At 38.4% G+C, this 18102-nt stretch overlaps 2 protein-coding genes across 6 annotated transcripts in view; one reads left to right on the plus strand and one right to left on the minus strand.

Moving 5' to 3' along the window:
- runx2a (RUNX family transcription factor 2a) overlaps positions 1-18102 on the minus strand; it is a 174051-nt gene that overhangs the window by 102440 nt on the left and 53509 nt on the right. The gene's annotated exons all lie outside the window — the stretch shown is intronic.
- Positions 1-18102, plus strand: part of supt3h (SPT3 homolog, SAGA and STAGA complex component) — a 396945-nt gene that overhangs the window by 11528 nt on the left and 367315 nt on the right. For 3 of the 4 annotated variants that reach the window (XM_059981629.1, XM_059981627.1, XM_059981631.1), the window contains one exon: positions 14669-14778. In XM_059981629.1, the coding sequence (XP_059837612.1) occupies positions 14669-14778 (110 nt within the window). Of the gene's footprint in view, positions 1-87; positions 156-14668; positions 14779-18102 lie in introns of all 4 variants that reach the window. The other variant, XM_059981630.1, reaches the window with a different exon arrangement.

Below are 18102 nucleotides of genomic sequence, written 5' to 3' on the forward strand. Positions count from 1 at the left end.
GGTACAGCTCCAGGGACCTTGCTCACCTGTTTGGATTTCTTCCAAAAGTCTGTTGCTGCATTAATTGGCTATTGTGTAAATTTATAGAGAGAAGAAAGTCTGCAGAGGCTGGAAATCCAACACAACACACACAAAATGCTGGAGGAACTCAGCAGGTCAGGCAGCATCTATGGAAACGAATTGATTGCTGATGTTTTGGGCCAACACCCTTCAGAACTGACAAGGAAGGGGGTAGACAACAGAATAAAAAGGTCGGGGTGGGTGGAGGAGAGGGAGGCCAGCGGGAAGTTGATAGGTGAAGCCAGGTGGATGGGAAAGGTCAAGGGCTGGAGAAGAAAGAATCTAATAGGAGAAGAGAGTTGACCATACAAGAAAGGGAAGTAGAAAAGGACCCAGGAGGAAGTAATAGACAGGTGAGAAGAAATAAAAGGTCAGAGTGGGAAATAGAAAGAGGGTGGGAGATTTGTTTACTGTAGGAAAAATCAATATTCATGCTTCCAGGTTGGAGACTGTCAGAGAGAATGTAAAGTGTTGCTTCTCCACCTCTTATTATACATAAGTGACAAAGAAAGTGAAGAAGAAGTTTCCCTCTACCAATGCTCTTATTTGCCTGGATGAACCTATTTCTTACATTGAATGAGTTCTTTTCACTCTGACCTGATCAAAAATGTGGCAATGAGAATTCACATAGGTCCAAGGCATGCTTGTTTTTTTTTGTGTGGGCTACATGGAGCAATCCTTGTTTCAGCCTAACTCTTCTTATATGTCATTGATGACTGCATCGGGGCTCTTTCCTACACTACTACAACACTGAAATGTAATACTTCAGCTACAAGCTTCCACTTTGTTCTCAGTTTTACATGGTCCAATGCTGACTTTACCCTTTCCTTTCTAGATCTTCATGGATCGATCCTTGCAGATAGTCTAGTGACAAACATCAGTTACTAGCTTACAGATTCCTACAGCTACCTTGACTGTTCTCTGACCCATCCTGTCTCTTGTTTTTATTCCTATCCACGCCTTGTGACGCATCAGGTGGCAACCTTGCCATTTCTTTAGCATTTTGTCTGTTTTTTATGAGGCCGACTTGCTAGCCTGACACTCAGCCTAACACGGATGGAAAGCATGCAAGGAGCAGGCCAGGTTTCGAACCGTGGGACCAGTTGCCTCAAGTCCGGTGCTGATGCCATTACACCACTGGTCATCCTACCGTCTCTTGTAAGGACTCTTATTTCCATTCTTCCAGTCTGTCCACTTCTGTCACATTTGTTTCATTGACAAGATTTTCTATCTAAGAGCCTCTTTTCTAAACCACGGCTTCTCATCTGCCAAAATTGACTGTGTCTCATCTATTTTCTGCACCTCGGCACTAATCCCATTACCTCCCATACAGTTCTGGACTTCTCATTTGACCACACTATTAATTCAATTGATAACTTTATGCAGCTTTAACCAGGCTCTACCACAAGACGTAGCTGGTGAACTTCTTTAGCTTCTGCCAACTTCAGCAAAATTACCGCCTTTCAAAGAAACCATTACCTTCATAATCTCATGGCAATTAATATGTAAATGTTGAATATGCAACACCTGCCCTAGTATTTCTTTCATTCCCAAAGGTTCTTCCATGTGAACCAAGAACTCACTTGCACTTCTTCCAATCTCGAGCACTGCATTGGGTGTCTGTGATGTCGCTTCCTCGGTAGTAAGTATCCACATGCAGATTGGATGTCTGTGTAAAGAATACCTGTGCTGCAGGGCCGACCTAGATCTTTCTGCTACTTCTGTTCTTCCCCCACCCCGCCCCCACCAGGCTCTGGCCTGTGGTTTTTGTCTACAGCACTTTTGTAAAGATGACTGTGTCAGCTTGAGGAATAACACTTCATCTTCCATCTGTCATAATACAGCAATCTAGTCTCTATATTAATTATTCCAACTTCTGATGATTTATTTACTGTTTGTATCAGAACTGGATAACCTGCTATATATAATCAATTTGCAATACCGTATTGGTTCAGCTTTTGTTTCTCCATTAGTATAGTTTGACCACTGGACATTTCCTTCAACATTGTCGTTTTCATCTTTTAAATTTCTTTGTTTGTGTTCTTTGACCAATGGCCCTCAATAATAACCATATAAACCATATAACAATCACAGCATGGAAACAGGCCATCTCGGCCCTCCTAGTCCGTGCCGAACTCTTAATCTCACCTAGTCCCACCTACCCGCACTCAGCCCATAACCCTCCACTCCTTTCCTGTCCATATACCTATCCAATTTTACCTTAAATGACTCAACTGAACTGGCCTCTACTACTTCTGCAGGAAGCTCATTCCACACAGCTATCACTCTCTGAGTAAAGAAATAATCTATTAACTATCCTCTGCAAATATCCTGGTCTCACTCCATCAGAAATATATCTATTCTTTCAATACCCTCAATGAGACTTTAATTTGTTTTTTTTTCTTTCTCCTAGTTTGACAAGGTTCTTTGACCTGAAATGTCAGTTCTGCTTGTCTTTCTGCAGATGCTGCCTGACCTTCTCAGAGTTTATATCATCTTTTATTTTTATTAGGAAAGGGGAAGTTGATGAGGCATGTGAAAAAGAATAAGTTGTACTGCTCTGGAATACGTCAGTGAATGGACTGATAAGGTTGTCTTCATGGAGGTGGCATGGATTTGATGGACCAAAGACTTCCTTCTGTGTTGTAATAATTAAGGGGAAAATTTAAGCAGAGCCTGAGTGAATGTGGAACCAGTTGCTAGAGTAAGTGGTGGACACGAGTTGTATTTGAATAAGTACATGGATAGGAGAGGCATTAAGGAGTATGGTCCAGCTGTAGGTCAATGGGATTAGAGTAAGTAACAGTTTGGTAGGGACTAGATGGGTTGAAGACTCTATGTTTGTGCTGTAGTACTGAATCACTAACTATGTATCACATAGAGTCACTATGTGATAGAAGTTTCATTCATAGATTGATTTGATTAAGTCCCTCAGCTACAACTTGGACTGTAATTGCAAGTTTTTAAGTTTTCAAATTGCCTTTCACAAGTTTGAGTTTGGAGAGAAAGTCTTGTGACTAATCTGATTCTTAGATTTGTCATTTCTTCCATTTGGACAACTTATAAATGTTTGACGATTTATTTTTCTTCACGTTTTCCTTTACTGTGTGATGCAGTTGGTTTAATTCCTGTCTTCGATGTGTGAAAATTTTATCCTCATGACACCCTGCCACTGCTTTTTGGAAATCTTCTTGTTGCACTTGCCGAACGTTTTAGAATTTTTTTTTCTCTAATATTGGTGGTTGATGTGCTGGGATGTTCAATTATCTTAGTGATGGAAATTTTGCTTATTGACTGTATCAGCTACCTGTGATCTTGCTGTACAGTGCAGATATCTAGAGATTCAACTTAAATCAAGAAAATGGATGTATGAACCTTATGACTCTCACTTATATAGCTCAACCACGTTGTGAATAAAATGCTTGAATCAATGGAGAGCTAACTTTTGGGTTTTTACAATGACCAGTGGTTTCTGAAATGTAAGTAAGCCATTTGAGTGACTTCCAGTTTTGAGCAAAATATTATTCACTACCCAAATAAATAAATTACTAGGGAAAGAGTACATAATTAATGTAGTACATTAAGATGTAATTGTGATTAATTTTAGATGCCACATAGTGAAAATTCTGTAAATGTTTCCTGGTGCAGTATTATATTAGAAAACAATCCACATCTATGCCAGAAACCTCTTGAATTCTGAAAATGTTTGATGTTTTTTAACATGTGTCTTAGACAATTGGAACTTTTAGTAACTGATAACTTCTAAGGCCTGATCAATTTTGTTCTATGCAGAATCTTCAGAACTGATGATTTGTCTGTGGTATTGTTGATAGTTATAGTGCAGAATAGGTTGTAAAATAGGCTTTGCAGACTTGGTACATCTGAATTCATTTTACTTGGTATGGCAAACAGCTGTATTTCACTTCAGAGTAACTAATACATTACCATATGGGTAAAGATTACACTGTGATTTCAATTTCATGTTCAGCCTACTGCTTAGAATAAGTTGTCCAATGTGTTTCTGCTTTTAGATTATATTTTAATGTCCGGAAGAAAGGAAATCAGGCAATTTCACATGGGAAGACTTTGATGTGAAAAGAAGTCAATTATCCAACTGCCAAATCTGTTGTGGAATAGGGAAGTAATTTATTAAGAGCATTTGCTGGACCGAATGATGCACCTGTGTCACTTGAAGTAGTATGCAGCTTTCTAAATTAAAGAAAAAGTGGCTAACACTCTTCAGTTAAGATTACTGAGAAAACTAGTGTTTGCCAAACAGTGTTCAATATAATGTTACAGTTATTGGATTGAGCTTTATTTGTGCTTTTCCCTTGAGATTGTGGTGATGGAAATCACATGTTGATGCCCATTTTTTACTTCTATTGTGCAAGTAGCATCTCTCTGCTATGTGATTACAATATATAATGCAATAGATAAATAACACCACTGTTTGGAGCAACCTGAAGCAATAGTCAATAAATATAAGATGGCCCCTAAAAGATTCAGTGTAGAATTCATGAGGCATTTTATTCAGCAGTTGTGAGAATGGCGGGGGGGGGGGGGGGGCATAAGCTAGTTAGTATAGATTACTGATTCAATTCAATTCAATCCAAGTTTAATTGTCATTCAACCATACATAAATACCCATGGATACAGCTGAACAAAACAGCGTTACTCCAGGGGCAAGATGCAAAGCACAGTACCAACAGTCACACACAGTACAAAGCACATATAGCACATTTAAATGCAGTCACATTAAAAAAAATAGTCAAAGACCATGAGTCTGTCAATGTTATAGCAGTCTACAGTCAAACACAATATGGTTTGACTTCTGCTGAGCAAATATTAGAGGACAGAACTGTCTCCAGCTTGGATCCTATGCCACACCACCACCACAGTCTGGTGCTGTGCTCCGACTCCAGCACCTCTCTCCTAGGCAGCTGCGGCTCAAGGCCGAACCCTTGACATGACCGAAGCCATGCACCTCCCCCACTGTCCACCCATGCTGTCCACCAATAAATCAGTGAAATGGACTTGCAGTAATCCACATTAGCAATGTCCAACAAGGTCTTGTGATCACAAGAAATATGACTAAGACAATCACCTACTGTTAGACTGTATACTGCCTTTGTACACCGACTTCTGGCGCCTCTTTGACGCAGGCAACAGTATGATCTGCACCAAGTCCAGCTCCTTGCCAATGAGCAACCCAGTGATGGGGTAGACCTGCAACACTTCAAGATCCCCATGTCCGGCAGGGTCTTGCAATTGTAAAAAATACATTTACAAAAGACAGTGACACCTCTAATTGGCTCCATAGAAACTACTACACCTGAGTGTATCACCATCTTACTGGAAAAATACTGATTATAGATCCTTGTTAGGTTGATGATTTGTAGTGAGTGGGGCTTTTGGTGTCTTAAAATGAGAACAAAAGAAGTGTTGTCTGCTTCATTCTGTATTAAACTGTATCCTATATTAAACCTAAAGGTGTTGACTGACTGATGAAGGAAGAGGATTTAAAATTGATCACTAAACCAGAGATCTGTTTATGTCCTTGACACTCTATTTTCCCAGTTTGAAAGATTCACTACCATTGGGGAAAAAAAATTAAATGCAAACAGATCTCTAACAGGAGGGGGACAAATTATGGAAAATTTGGCGCCTTCTTGGGTAGGACATATTGGAAGGAATTGATCGTTGAATAGTTTGTACATGATGTTTGGTGTATGGGTACAAAAATATTCTTGAAGTTAAAAAGCTGGCACTCATTTAAGCATGTGTATAGAAAATAACTAGTTTGAGAAAATTATGACATAATGAAAGAAAGATCTAAAGAGCTACAGTTAGTACAGTAGACGTTGCCATTGTGCTTTAAGAGTTAACACATTTCAGTTCCTTTTTAGGATAGCTGGTAAAACTAGATCTTTTTCCTTTAATTTCTCATTTTTGTGTAAGGTAGAAGGATGTTGAGAATTATCTACAATCTTCATAATAAAAAAAGAAAAGCAAAAATGCTTTCCATTTGCATGCCTCAATTTTGAATTGAAAATGTTTGGTGGAGAGTTTTCCAGAACTCAACAAATAAACAACAGATGAGGGGACTTAATGTTAAAGACTCTGTCTGTGTACTTGGAGACACATTTATAGACTGTATTTTTCCAATTGCTGGAATAAATAAAGGAACCTTATGAAGATTTGCCAATGAATCTTTGATGGTTTGAAATTCTTACGCTGCTTTGCTAATGGGTCTAAAATATGTTTGTGACATTCCATGCTGATCATAGGCAGACTTTTAAAGTTTTAAAAAATCTGATTTCCTTTCATGTTGAGAGAGACAGTATCTCTTTTGTGCATGTACATATGTTAGGTTTTGAAACTGTAGAAATGTTTTCTCTATAATACTTCAATTGAAGGAGTGATAGTGTCATTTTAACATTTAATGTTGATTGTTTTGTTGATAATGTTTTATTGTTATGCAGTATATAAGTTAAAAAATGCTGTGAGAACTTGCTTACCCAGGAAATATTTTCTTTCTAGTGTTAATATTTAAGCATATTATTTAACTGAGTAGACGTGAAATAAGAAATTCTGATTCTCACTTGCAGTAGGAAGAATTCTATGTTCTAGACTGTGGATTTAAAGGATTATTCTTAGATCAGGAATCTACAGAAATAACTGGAAGGAGTGGCATTGTTGTTTGTGGATTAAACCTCAGGCCAATGTGGCCTGAATTTTGTTCTTAATCTCAGTTTCTGTTTAAGTGTAATATCATCGTGACTTTTAGATGCCATAATTCAGTATTCACTCTATTGTTTCTGGGAAAACTCTAGGTTAAAAAAAAGATCAGCTTTATTTGTCACACATACACTGAAACATACAGTGAAATGCGTTTTCTTGCATCAAATCAAATCAGCAAGGCTTCTGCTGGACAACCTGCAAGTGTTGCCTTACTTCTGGCAGCAGCTTAGTTTGCCCAGAGCTCACTAAACCTAACCATCTATCTCTGGAATGTGGGAAGAAACAGGAGCACCCAGAGGAAAGCCACATGGTCACGGACAGGACGTATAACTTCCTTACAGATAGCGTCAGGAGCGTGGTTCGGGAATGAAAGTCTTATCACATAAGGAGCATTTGATGACTCTGGGCCTGTACTTGCTGGAATTTGGAATAATGAGGGGAATCTCATTGAAACTTATGAAATGTTGAAAGATCTAGGTAGAATGAATGTGGCGAGGATGTTTCCTTTAGTGGAAGAGCCTCAGACTGGAGGAACATCCATTTAGAACAGAGATGAGGAGGAATTTCTTTAGCCAGAGGTTGGTGAATCTATGGAATTCATTGCCTCAGGCAGCTGTGGAACCCTGTTCATTCAGAGTTTGATGGGTTCTGATTAGGGCATGGAAGGTTACAGGGAGAAAGTAGGAGAGTGGGCTTGAGAGGTGAATGGATCAGCCATTATGAAATGGCAGAGCAGACTCGATGGATCAAATAGCCTAATCCTGCTCTTATGGTCTTCTGATCATACAGCTGGTGCTGTAAAGTGTTGCGCTGACCATTGTGCTACCGTAAGACATTGGAGCAGAATTAGGCAATTCTTCCTATTGAGTCTGCTGCTCCATTCCATCATGGCTGACTTATTTTCCCTCTCAATCCAATTCTCATACAGGCTCACCGTAACCTTTGATGCCCTAATTAAGCAACAACCTGTTAACCTCCGCTTTAAATATACTTAATGAATTGGCCTCCACAGTTGTACGTATTAATGAATTCTGCAGATTCACCACCCTCTGGCTAAAGAAATTCCTCCTCGTCTCTGTTCTAAATGAACGTTTCTCTATTCTGAAGTGGAGCCCTTTGGTCCTAGACTCCCCCACTGCAGGAAACATCCTGTCTTTATCCACTCTATCTAGGCCTTTCAATATTCGCTGGGTTTCACTGAGATCCTTCCTCATTCTTCTAAACTCCAATGAATACAGGCCCAGAGCCATCAAATACTCTTCATATGTTAACCTGTTAATTCCTGGAATCATTCTCATCAACCTCCATTGGGTCCTCTCCAATGCCAGGATATCCTTTCTTAGATAGGGCCTAAAACTGCTCACAATACGCCTGGTGCAATCTCACCAATGCCTTATAAAGTCTCAGCATTACATCCTTGCTCTTATATTCTAGTCCTCTGGAAATGAATGCTAAATTTGCATTTGCTTTCCTTAACAATGACTCCACCTCCAAGTTAACCTTTAGGATACCCTGCACAAGTCCCTTTGCACCTCTGAATTTTGAATTTTCTCACCACTTAGGTAATAATCTATGCCTTAATACACATCCCTGTGCTATATTCCATACATCACTTTGCCCACTTTCCCAACCTGTCTAGGTCCTTCTGCCTTCTCCCTGCCTCCTCAACCCTACCTGCCCCTCTACCTAAATTTGTATCGTCTGCAAACCTGGCCACAAAGCCATCAATTCAGTTATTCAAATGTATAAAGTTAAAAGAAGCGGTCACAATATAGACCCCTCCTGAGCACCCCTTGTCATTGGCAGACAACCGGAAGAGGTCTCCTTTATTCCCAATCTTTGCCTCCTGTCAGTCTTCTATCCATGATAGTATATTTTCCTGTAATGGCATGGGCTCTTAACTTGTTAAGCAGCCTCATGTGCGGCACCTTGTCAAAGTCTTTCCGATAAACCAAGTAAACAACATCTACTGACTCTCCTTTGCCTATTCTGCCAGTTATTTTCTCAAAGAATTTCAACAGATTTGTCAGGCAACATTTTCACTTAAGGAAACCATGCTGATTTCGGTCTACTTTTATCACGTACTTCAAGATACCCTGAAACCTCATCCTTAATAATATACTCCAACACCTTCCCAACCACTGAAGTCAAGCTAACTGACCTATAATTTACTTTCTTCTGACCCCCACCCCCACTTTCTTTTTGAAGAGTGGAGTGACAATTGCAATTTTTTTCAGACCTTCTGAACTATTCCAGAATCTAGTGATTCTTGAAAGATCATTAGAAATGCCTCCACATCTCTTCAGCTACCTTTCAGAACCCTGGGGTCTAGTCCATCTAGTTCATGTGTCATATCTGCATTCACATGTTTCATCATCTTCTCCTCAACTACACTCAACTCTGCCCCTGAACACTCTTGAATTTCTGGCATACTGGTAGTGTCTTCCACAGTGAAGACTAATGCAAAATATTTATTAAGTGCATCTGCTATTTCTTTGTTCCTCCATTACCAACACTTAAGTATCATTTTCCAGTGGTCCAGTATCTATGCTGTCCACTATTTTATTCTTTATATATTTGAAAAACTTTTGGCATTTTTTAATATCATTGACTAGTATACATATTTTTCATCTTTTCTCTCTGTGGCTTTTTTTCTGTTGCTTTCTGTTGGTTTTAAAAAACTTTCCAACCCTCTTAACTTCCCGCTAATTTTTTGCTACATTATATGCTCCCTCTTTGACTTCTCTTGTCAGCCACAGTTAACTCATCCTCCCTGTGGAATACTTGTTTATCTTTGGGATATATCTATCCTGCGCCTTCCGAATTGTGCCCAGAAACTCCAGCCATTGCTGTTCTGCCATCAATTTTGCTAATGTCCCCCTCCAGTCAACCTTGTCTAGCTCGTCTTTTATGCCTCTGTAATTCTCTTTACTCCATTGTAATACTGATGCCATAAGACCATAAGAAATGGGAGCCTAAGACCATAAGAAATGGGACCATTTGGCCCATTGAGTCTTCTCTGCCATTTCATCATTGTTGATCCTTTTTCCCTATCAGCTGTAATCTCCTGCCTTTTCCCCATATCCCTTCATGCCCTGACAAATCAAGAATTGATCAGCCTCTGTCTTAAATATACATAAAGATTTGACCTTCACAGCTGCCTGTGGCAAAGGATTTTATAGATTCACCAGTGTCTGGCTAAAGAAATTCCTCCTCACTTCTGTTCTAAAAGGATGCTCTGTTATTCTGAGGCTGTGTCCTCTGGTCTTAGACATGTAGGAAACATGCTCTCCACATCCACTCTGTCAAGGCTTTTTACCATTCAATAGGTTTCAACGAGTTCACCCCTTATTCCTCTGAATTCTAGTGAATGCAGGCCCAGAGCCGTCAAACACTCTTCATATGACAAGCCATTCAATTCTGGAATCGTTGTGAGCTACCTTTGAACTCTCTCCAGTTTCAGAACATCCTTTCTGAGATGAGGGGCCCAAAACTGCTCACAATACTCCAAGTGAGACATTGCTAGTGTTTTATAAAATCTCAATATTACACCTTTGCTTTTATATTTTAGTCCTCTTGAAATGAATGCTAACATCGTATTTGCCTTCCTCACCACAGACTCAACCTGCAAATTAACCTGCAGGGAATCCTGCACAAGAACAACCAAGTCCCTTTGCACCTCAGTTTTTTTGTATTTGCTCTCCATTTAAAAAAGTCAACCCTTTCATTTCTTGTATCAAAATGCATGACCATACACTTCTTGACACTGTATTTCATTTGCCATTTCTTTGCCTATTCTCCTCATCTGTCTAAGTCCTTCTGTAACCTCTTTATTTCTTCAGAACTACCTGCCTCTCCACCTATCTTCATATCGTCTGCGAACTTTTCATCAAAGCCATCAATTCCATCATCTGAATCAATGACGTATAATCTAAAAGGAATTGGTCTGAACACAGACCCCTGTGAAACACAGTAGTCACCGTCAGCCAACCAGAAAAAGCTCTAATACAATGGGATCATTGCTTGTTGAGCAGCCTCACGTGTTGCACCTTGTCAAAGGCCTTCTGAAAGTCTAAATGCATGACATCAACCATTCTCCTTTCTTCATCCTCTTAAAAAAAATACATCTTTGAAGATACTACTGACCATGTCCTACTGTACTAGGGATCCATTATTGTTGAAACCAGATATTATCCAAATCATTTGGTTGACTGCAAGGTATTTTATTGGTAATGTAAAATAAAATGACACAATGTGGAAGTAACTGAGGTGTGTACTGTAATTGATTTTATTGTTCTTCAATTTTTTTTATTAATTTATAATTTGAGTGCCCATTAAATCTGCCTTAATTTCAGGTGCCAGATTGACTGCTTTTCTCATTAATTATTGCTCATATTCTTCACAAATTTGAATTGTAATATGTAAATAGGATAGCCTTTTTGTTCTCAGAAGTATTACAGCACACAAGTGGGACATATGCACATTGATAGCTGTTGTATATTTAATATTTCAGTAATATTTGAGTAAAATTGTAAATACATTGATTAAGCATTCTTTGTTTACATGAGGCATTGCAGGTTATCTGTAAAAGTATGTAAATGGCATATATCATCATATATAACTATATAATAATTACAGCACGGAAACAGGCCATCTCGGCCCTTCTAGTCTGTGCCGAATGCTTACTCTCACCTAGTCCCACCTACCTGCGCTCAGCCCATAACCCTCCATTCCTTTCTTGTACATATACCTGTTCAATTTTTTTTTAAATGACAAAATCGAACCTGCCTCCATCACTTCTACTGAAAGCTTGTTCCACGCAGCTACCACTCTCTGAGTAAAGAAGTTCCCCCTTGTGTTACCCCTAAACTTTTGCCCCTTAACTCTCAACTCATGTCTTCTTGTTGAATGTCCCCTGCTCTCAATGGAAAAAGCCTATCCACATCAACTCTATCTATCCCCCTCATAATTTTAAATACCTCTATCAAGTTCCCCCTCAACCTTCTATGCTCTACAGAATAAAGACCTAACTTGTTCAACCTTTCTTTGTAACTTCGGTGCTGAAACCCAGGTGACATTCTACTATATCTCCTCTGTACTCTCACTAATTTGTTGACATATTTCCTATAATTTGGTGACCAGGACTGTACACAATACTCCAAATTTGGCCTCACCAAGGCCTTGTACAATTTTAACATTACATCCCAACCCAATGCTCTGATTTATAAAGGTCAGCATACCAAAAGCTTTCTTCACCACAACTATGCACCATTACTCCTAGATCACTCTGTTCTACTGCATTTCTCAATGCCCTACCATTTCCCATGTATGTCTTATTTTGATTATTCCTACCAAAATGTAGCACCTCACACTTATCAGCATTAAACTCCATCTGCCATCTTTCAGCCCACTCTTCAAACTGGCCTAAATCTCTCTGCAAACTTTGAAAACCCACTTCATTATCCACAACACCAACTATCTTAGTATCATTTGCATACTTACTAATCCAATTTACCAGCACATCATCCAGATCTTTAATGTATAATACAAACAACATTGGACCCAGTACAGATCCCTGAGGCAAATAGCGTGACATCATGTTATCATGTGATTTGTGCCCGCCTCACTTAAAGGAAAAAACGTAAGTTAGTCTCACATTTTGGACTCCCATGTTGTTCTTCCAATTAGTTTTAATGTTTTAAAGTTTTTTTTTAAAGTCACAGACATAACAGTGGTGACATGGAAGTTTTAAACAAACCTGGGACAACTACCTACCTATTAAGCACAGTGTGACGTATGAGTTTAAAAAAAAAAGTGCAGCAAGAAACTGGAGAGCCTTCGAGTAAAACAAAAAGCACATCACTTTTTTTTCCTTTGGAGCAGCACATTTTCTTTGCAAAAGGAAAGACAATCAAGTAAAAAATAAAGCAGAGAACAGAAGAACTTGCAGGTTCATAAACAGTGAGTACTGAGTGATAATAGCCATTTAAAAAAAAAAACAGAAATAGCTGGCTACATCAGAAAGACTGACCCATTTTATTACACAATGGATAACTGGATTTTGTGTACTGAATGGATCAAGCAGTACTTTAAAGCAAATGAAATAGTCTATGAGAAACATGTAGAAATTTTGCTGAGTGCATTTGGACTTGAAGGCATACAGTTTGATTAGAAATTTGGCTGCTTCAACTACTCCAACTAAAGTGAGCTTTGTGGATATTGTCAAAGTAATGCAGGAACATTTTGAACCAAAACCATTTAGGTTTCATAAGCAGAATCCAAAGTAAGTTGGGGGAGTGGGGGAGTTCATTTCAGCGTATGTGGTTGAATTGAAGATATTTTCTGAGCATTGTCTATTCAATGATGGGCTTATTGATGCCCTGAAAAATCATTTAGATGTAGAATCTTAAAGAAAGCATTCAAAAACGGTTCCTCACTGAAGCACAACTTACATTTTAAAAGAGCAGTTGAAATAGCTGTATCGATGGAAACCCCAGACATTTCCTTCATGTTCCCCATTAACTTTTCACCTTTCAGCTGTGACCTCTGATTTGGTCCCAGCTAACGTCAGTGGAAAAACCCTGTTTGCTTTTTTCTGTCTATACCCCTCATAGCATTGGTCATTCACAAACTAGGGTAGGACTTTGTATTGTCCTTTACAACAAACCTAAAGATCCAAGTACCATGTTTTCTGGAAGTAGGGGCTGGGTGGTGAAGAGGATATTTGGTATTCCTGGTGTTTGTTGCTTTGAAAGTTGAGTATAAGAATTAGGTCATCATGTTACAACTGTACAAGGTACTGGCAAGACCACATGTGGAATACTATGTGCGGTTTTGGTTGCCTACCTATATGATTGCTCCTCTCTGCACCTTGTGGTACATCGGGTGGCAACCTTGCGGTTTCTTTAGCATTTGTCTCAAAACTGAACACAGCATGTTTGGAAAGTGTGCCTGGCTATATGAAGGGTGGTATTAAACTAGAAAGGATGCAGAAAAGATTCACAAGGATGTTACTAGGACTAGAGGGCTTGAATTACAGAGAGATTGGATAGTTTGGGGGTTTTTTATTTGGAGTATAGGAGGTGAAGGGATGAGCATATAGAGTTCTATAAAACAATGAAAGGAATTTGTGAATGTGTGAATTTTGTATCTAATGTATTCATTATCTCTGCAGCAACTTTAAAAACCCAAGCATGCATACTTTTAGGGGCCGTGGATTTGCCAGTCTTTATTCCCATGTCTGCCTCATACTTTTCTGTAGTGATCGTAACTGTTTTAAGTTTCTGATTCTGTTTTATTCCTAGATTTTTCAAGAGTTGCTTTTAGTGTCTTTTACCAAGAAGCTAACCACGATGTGTTTGTTCAAACTCTCCTGCTGGAGCACAGTTCTTGCTCTGTTTGCTCAAATTCCGCTGCTCTCTTCTTTGCTTTCTATTATTAATTCTTAAGTCTCATCCTCAAAATGACCAGCTGTTAATCCAGCTATTCAGTTTTATATATTTGTGAACATCCTGATCTATGGTCTTGTGCCTTTCCCAATGGCAACAGTTTCTCTCTCCATTGTCTTGAGATGCTTAATGATTTTAACTATCTCCTTCCCTTTTTAGATTCCTACATTCCAATCCATCCATGTTTGTCATTCTAGTAAATTACTTTGCATCTCTTAAATCCTGACACCCAGAGCTGGACTTAACACTCCACTGAGCTAGTATTTTATAAAAGTTTATCATGACTTCTTTGCTCAGGTACTCAATGCCTCAGATACCCAATGCCAGGATTCTTTTTGCTCAGTCTTGCATGGTCAACAATATGTACATAGTTAACCCTTCTTAATTGCTTATACATATATTGTCATTTTGTTTTTCAGATGAGTAGCAATGCAGCCAGTCCCATGTCAGCTGGAGGGAATATGGCATCAAGCAGTGGGAAAGGATCAGGAAAGTCGACCAGCTTCGTTGCAGAACTTCAGACAATGATGTATGTAAATAATGCCATTCAAAACATTTATTACGATATTCAACCTAGGTTTAACTCAGTATAACTTGTTTGTTATGAGTTGACATGTTCAGCCACACATAGGATTTAGTGTTTTGGTGTATAGCAAATAATGTTAGTTTTTGAATTCACTTATATTTTTTTCTTTTGGTTGGTCACATGTATGTAAATTATTTGCATGTTGCATATTTGATGAACGGCCGGCTGGTGGGGTAGTGGCATCGGTGCCGGACTTCGGAGCGAAGGCTCCTGAGTTCAAATCCAGTCGGCTCCCTAACACACTTTCCATCCTTGTTGGGTTGAGCATTGAGCTAGCAACTCGGTCTCATAAAAACAAGAAAGCCTGCTTAAAAAAATGCCGTCAACAATGGCGTCCCGATGACTCCACTCAGAGGGAAGGGCTTTCTTCTTCTATTTGATGAACAGTGTAAAACTTGGATCTCTATCCATTTAGAGGAAAGAGGCATATGGTAGACTGGAGTTTTCAGTCTGGATGCAAAATCTGGAGTGATCTCAGCTTTGTGCATTTGTAATCAAAGGTTTTAATTTTATCTTCGGAATATTTTCCAATGAGTCAGGTTATCCTTAAATAAGCCTCACTGATAGAGCATAACAGACTGAGGGAACCTTTCATGAAGGAGCTCTGGTGGGGGATTTTTCACCTGCTGATTTCTTTGTGAATGTCTGAGAAGTAAAAACAAGATAGGCAATTTGAAAATTTAGGTTTGTAGTTGAATGTTTAATGGAGGTAAAATGCAAGCATCAGGTGCCATGCCCAGTTTGAGCTTTGACTGCCATGGCCCACACACTCCTGTTTTGGGTCAAGTGGATCAATTCATTGGTCCCAGAATCAGCCCTACCGAGTGAAGCATCTTCAGAATTGTCTTGGAAGATCCACTTGACGCTTTTGTTGTGTGATACATTTTGTGAGTTTGACCATGGTTTTCTTAAGCAAATAGATTCTAGGAAACCTAGTATCTAGCAACAGTGGTTTGCTATTGCCTTCCATTGGGCAAACTGAAGAAATTGCCATTTCTCTTCTGAAATGTTCATCCACCTGTGCTATAGCCAATAAAAAAAGTATCTTGAATTGAAGACTGGTGGGATATTAAAAAAATGTAAAAATCAATTAATTCTGTATTGAGTACTGGAGTTTCAGTAGTTTAAAGAAGGGACTAATATTTTTTTCCCAGAAATATAGCTGGAAGTTACTCTTGTAAGAAATGGAAAAAAAATTGAATGGTGGTGGAAGCACAGCACTTTGACTTTCTTTTTCTTCAGTTTTCATTACATTAGATTGCCTCCAGAATCTATGTTTTGTACTGTGGCTCTTATTTGCCAAAGTTCTCTTTTTGGCACAGAATAATCTCAGTATTAATATTGGCATTTTTCCTTTGATATTGCTTTGTTGTAATTTTACACATGTGAAAGGCAAAGGTAATTTTTGTTAAATCAGTTGTATTTTGCACTGATGAATCACTCATGTTGGTTCATGATAATTATGATCTAAATTGAAGATACATTTTTAATGAAGTTTGTAAATATCTAATTAATCTTTTTAAAGTTTTTCTGAAATTTTGATTTTGTTTGACCATGGTAAAGGGGAGCAAATAAATAGTTCTATCATTTCATTGTGTCATTGTGATAGACAGTGGAAGGTGGAATTGGACCTCATTGATTTTACATTCGATAATGGTGAGGCCGATATTATACTACACATATAAAGAGGCTTATAACAGGCATAAAGGGATAAACCACCAAAATAAATGTCTGTTTAAAAAAAAAAATGAAAGATCAAAGTTAGTTTTGGCAGCTCAGTACTGTATTTGGGCTGACAGGTTTGTCAGTGCATTAACAAAAATAATGGTTTCCTGTTCTATTTGGTTACAACGTCTGCCTGATTTTTCCTGCCTTCATGGAGGTCTTTAATTGAGATCACTTGTATGCATACATGACAGGAAAGAAAAAGTCTCATGGAAATTTGAAATGGAACAAAAGTGCTTGCAATAGGGTAAAAATGTTAACTGTTGTAAATTTGGATAAAGCCAGCAAATACTTGGACTTTTTTTATGAATACTGCCATTTTCTTTTTAATCTCAAATTAAAGGTTCCACATGTAATACCCTGGTTTAAGACCATGCTTTACTTTATTCATACGATTATGCTATTAGGCATTGATTTTCCACAGATCTTCCCAAAAGGCAAATCTATACATAAAAAGAGTGTTTCTTTAATTACATTATATAATCAAATATTTTGCTATTTAAAGTAAAAATGTAGTTGATTAAGTTAGGTGTATTGTAATTCGGCAATATGATTTGTCTTGTTAACATTTTGGCCAATAAGATGTCTGGGAAAAGAATGTGTAGCTATTTTTCTAGAGAGAGGAGGGGATCAAAGAAGTTTTGTGAAAGAAGGAGAAAGATGGAAGAAAGAAATAGACAACAACCATAACAGAAGAGCATGGTGAAATGCTAAGAGAAATAAATTTGGAAGGACAGATACAGATGTCTGAAAATCCTCATGCAGACTATGGTCTCACAGAGAATGTGCAGATAACTTATAGTTAGCAAGCTAGCAAGACATTGGAGGAAGTTTGACACCTTTTTCCTTGGACATTGTGTGGATGTTTTTGGGCTTGGACTGGTTCTTCAGCACAGAACTGTTTCAGTAACGTGAGTAAACGAGGTGCTGCAACCAGTTGTATTACACAGGAGTGAACTCCAAATATTGCATGCACGGTATCAGATGGACCCTTTTCTTAATTTTGTTTGTTATAGTTTAAAATATATTATCAATACAATTCAAATCTAAGTTTCCATGGGTGTGAACTTAATTATTGCTTCGTGGCAAACAGTAAATTTGCAAGGGTGTCCGTCAGTATCCACCCTAGACCCATTTATTTATTGGAAGTGGCCTTTTCATTGTTATTCCCATGTATTGTATGTTACATTACTGTTGTTTGCATTCACAGTAACGGTTACTTCATTACGAGTCTACCGTGAGAGGGTTCTGCTCAGGTTTAGTTATTATCAGCAACAGGTTAGTATCTTATTGAATATTGCAGCTTGTAAATTTAAAACATTAAAATATATATACAACTGCATTTCCAGGGGAATCAGCACCCCATGACTTAGATGCCCAGTCCACCTAGGTTTCGAAACAATCAACAGCGAGTTGGCAGAAGTTTTACTTTAATGCTATAACATAATATGTGAGAAAGTAGCACATCTCTGTTATCTTGCTTTGGTTTATTGTTTGTTACAAGATGGAAGTCTAATACTAGTTGTGTGGCAAAGGATATTT

This window comes from Hypanus sabinus, chromosome 10 (assembly GCF_030144855.1).
Source record: "Hypanus sabinus isolate sHypSab1 chromosome 10, sHypSab1.hap1, whole genome shotgun sequence".
In the NCBI taxonomy this organism is placed as follows: domain Eukaryota; kingdom Metazoa; phylum Chordata; class Chondrichthyes; order Myliobatiformes; family Dasyatidae; genus Hypanus; species Hypanus sabinus.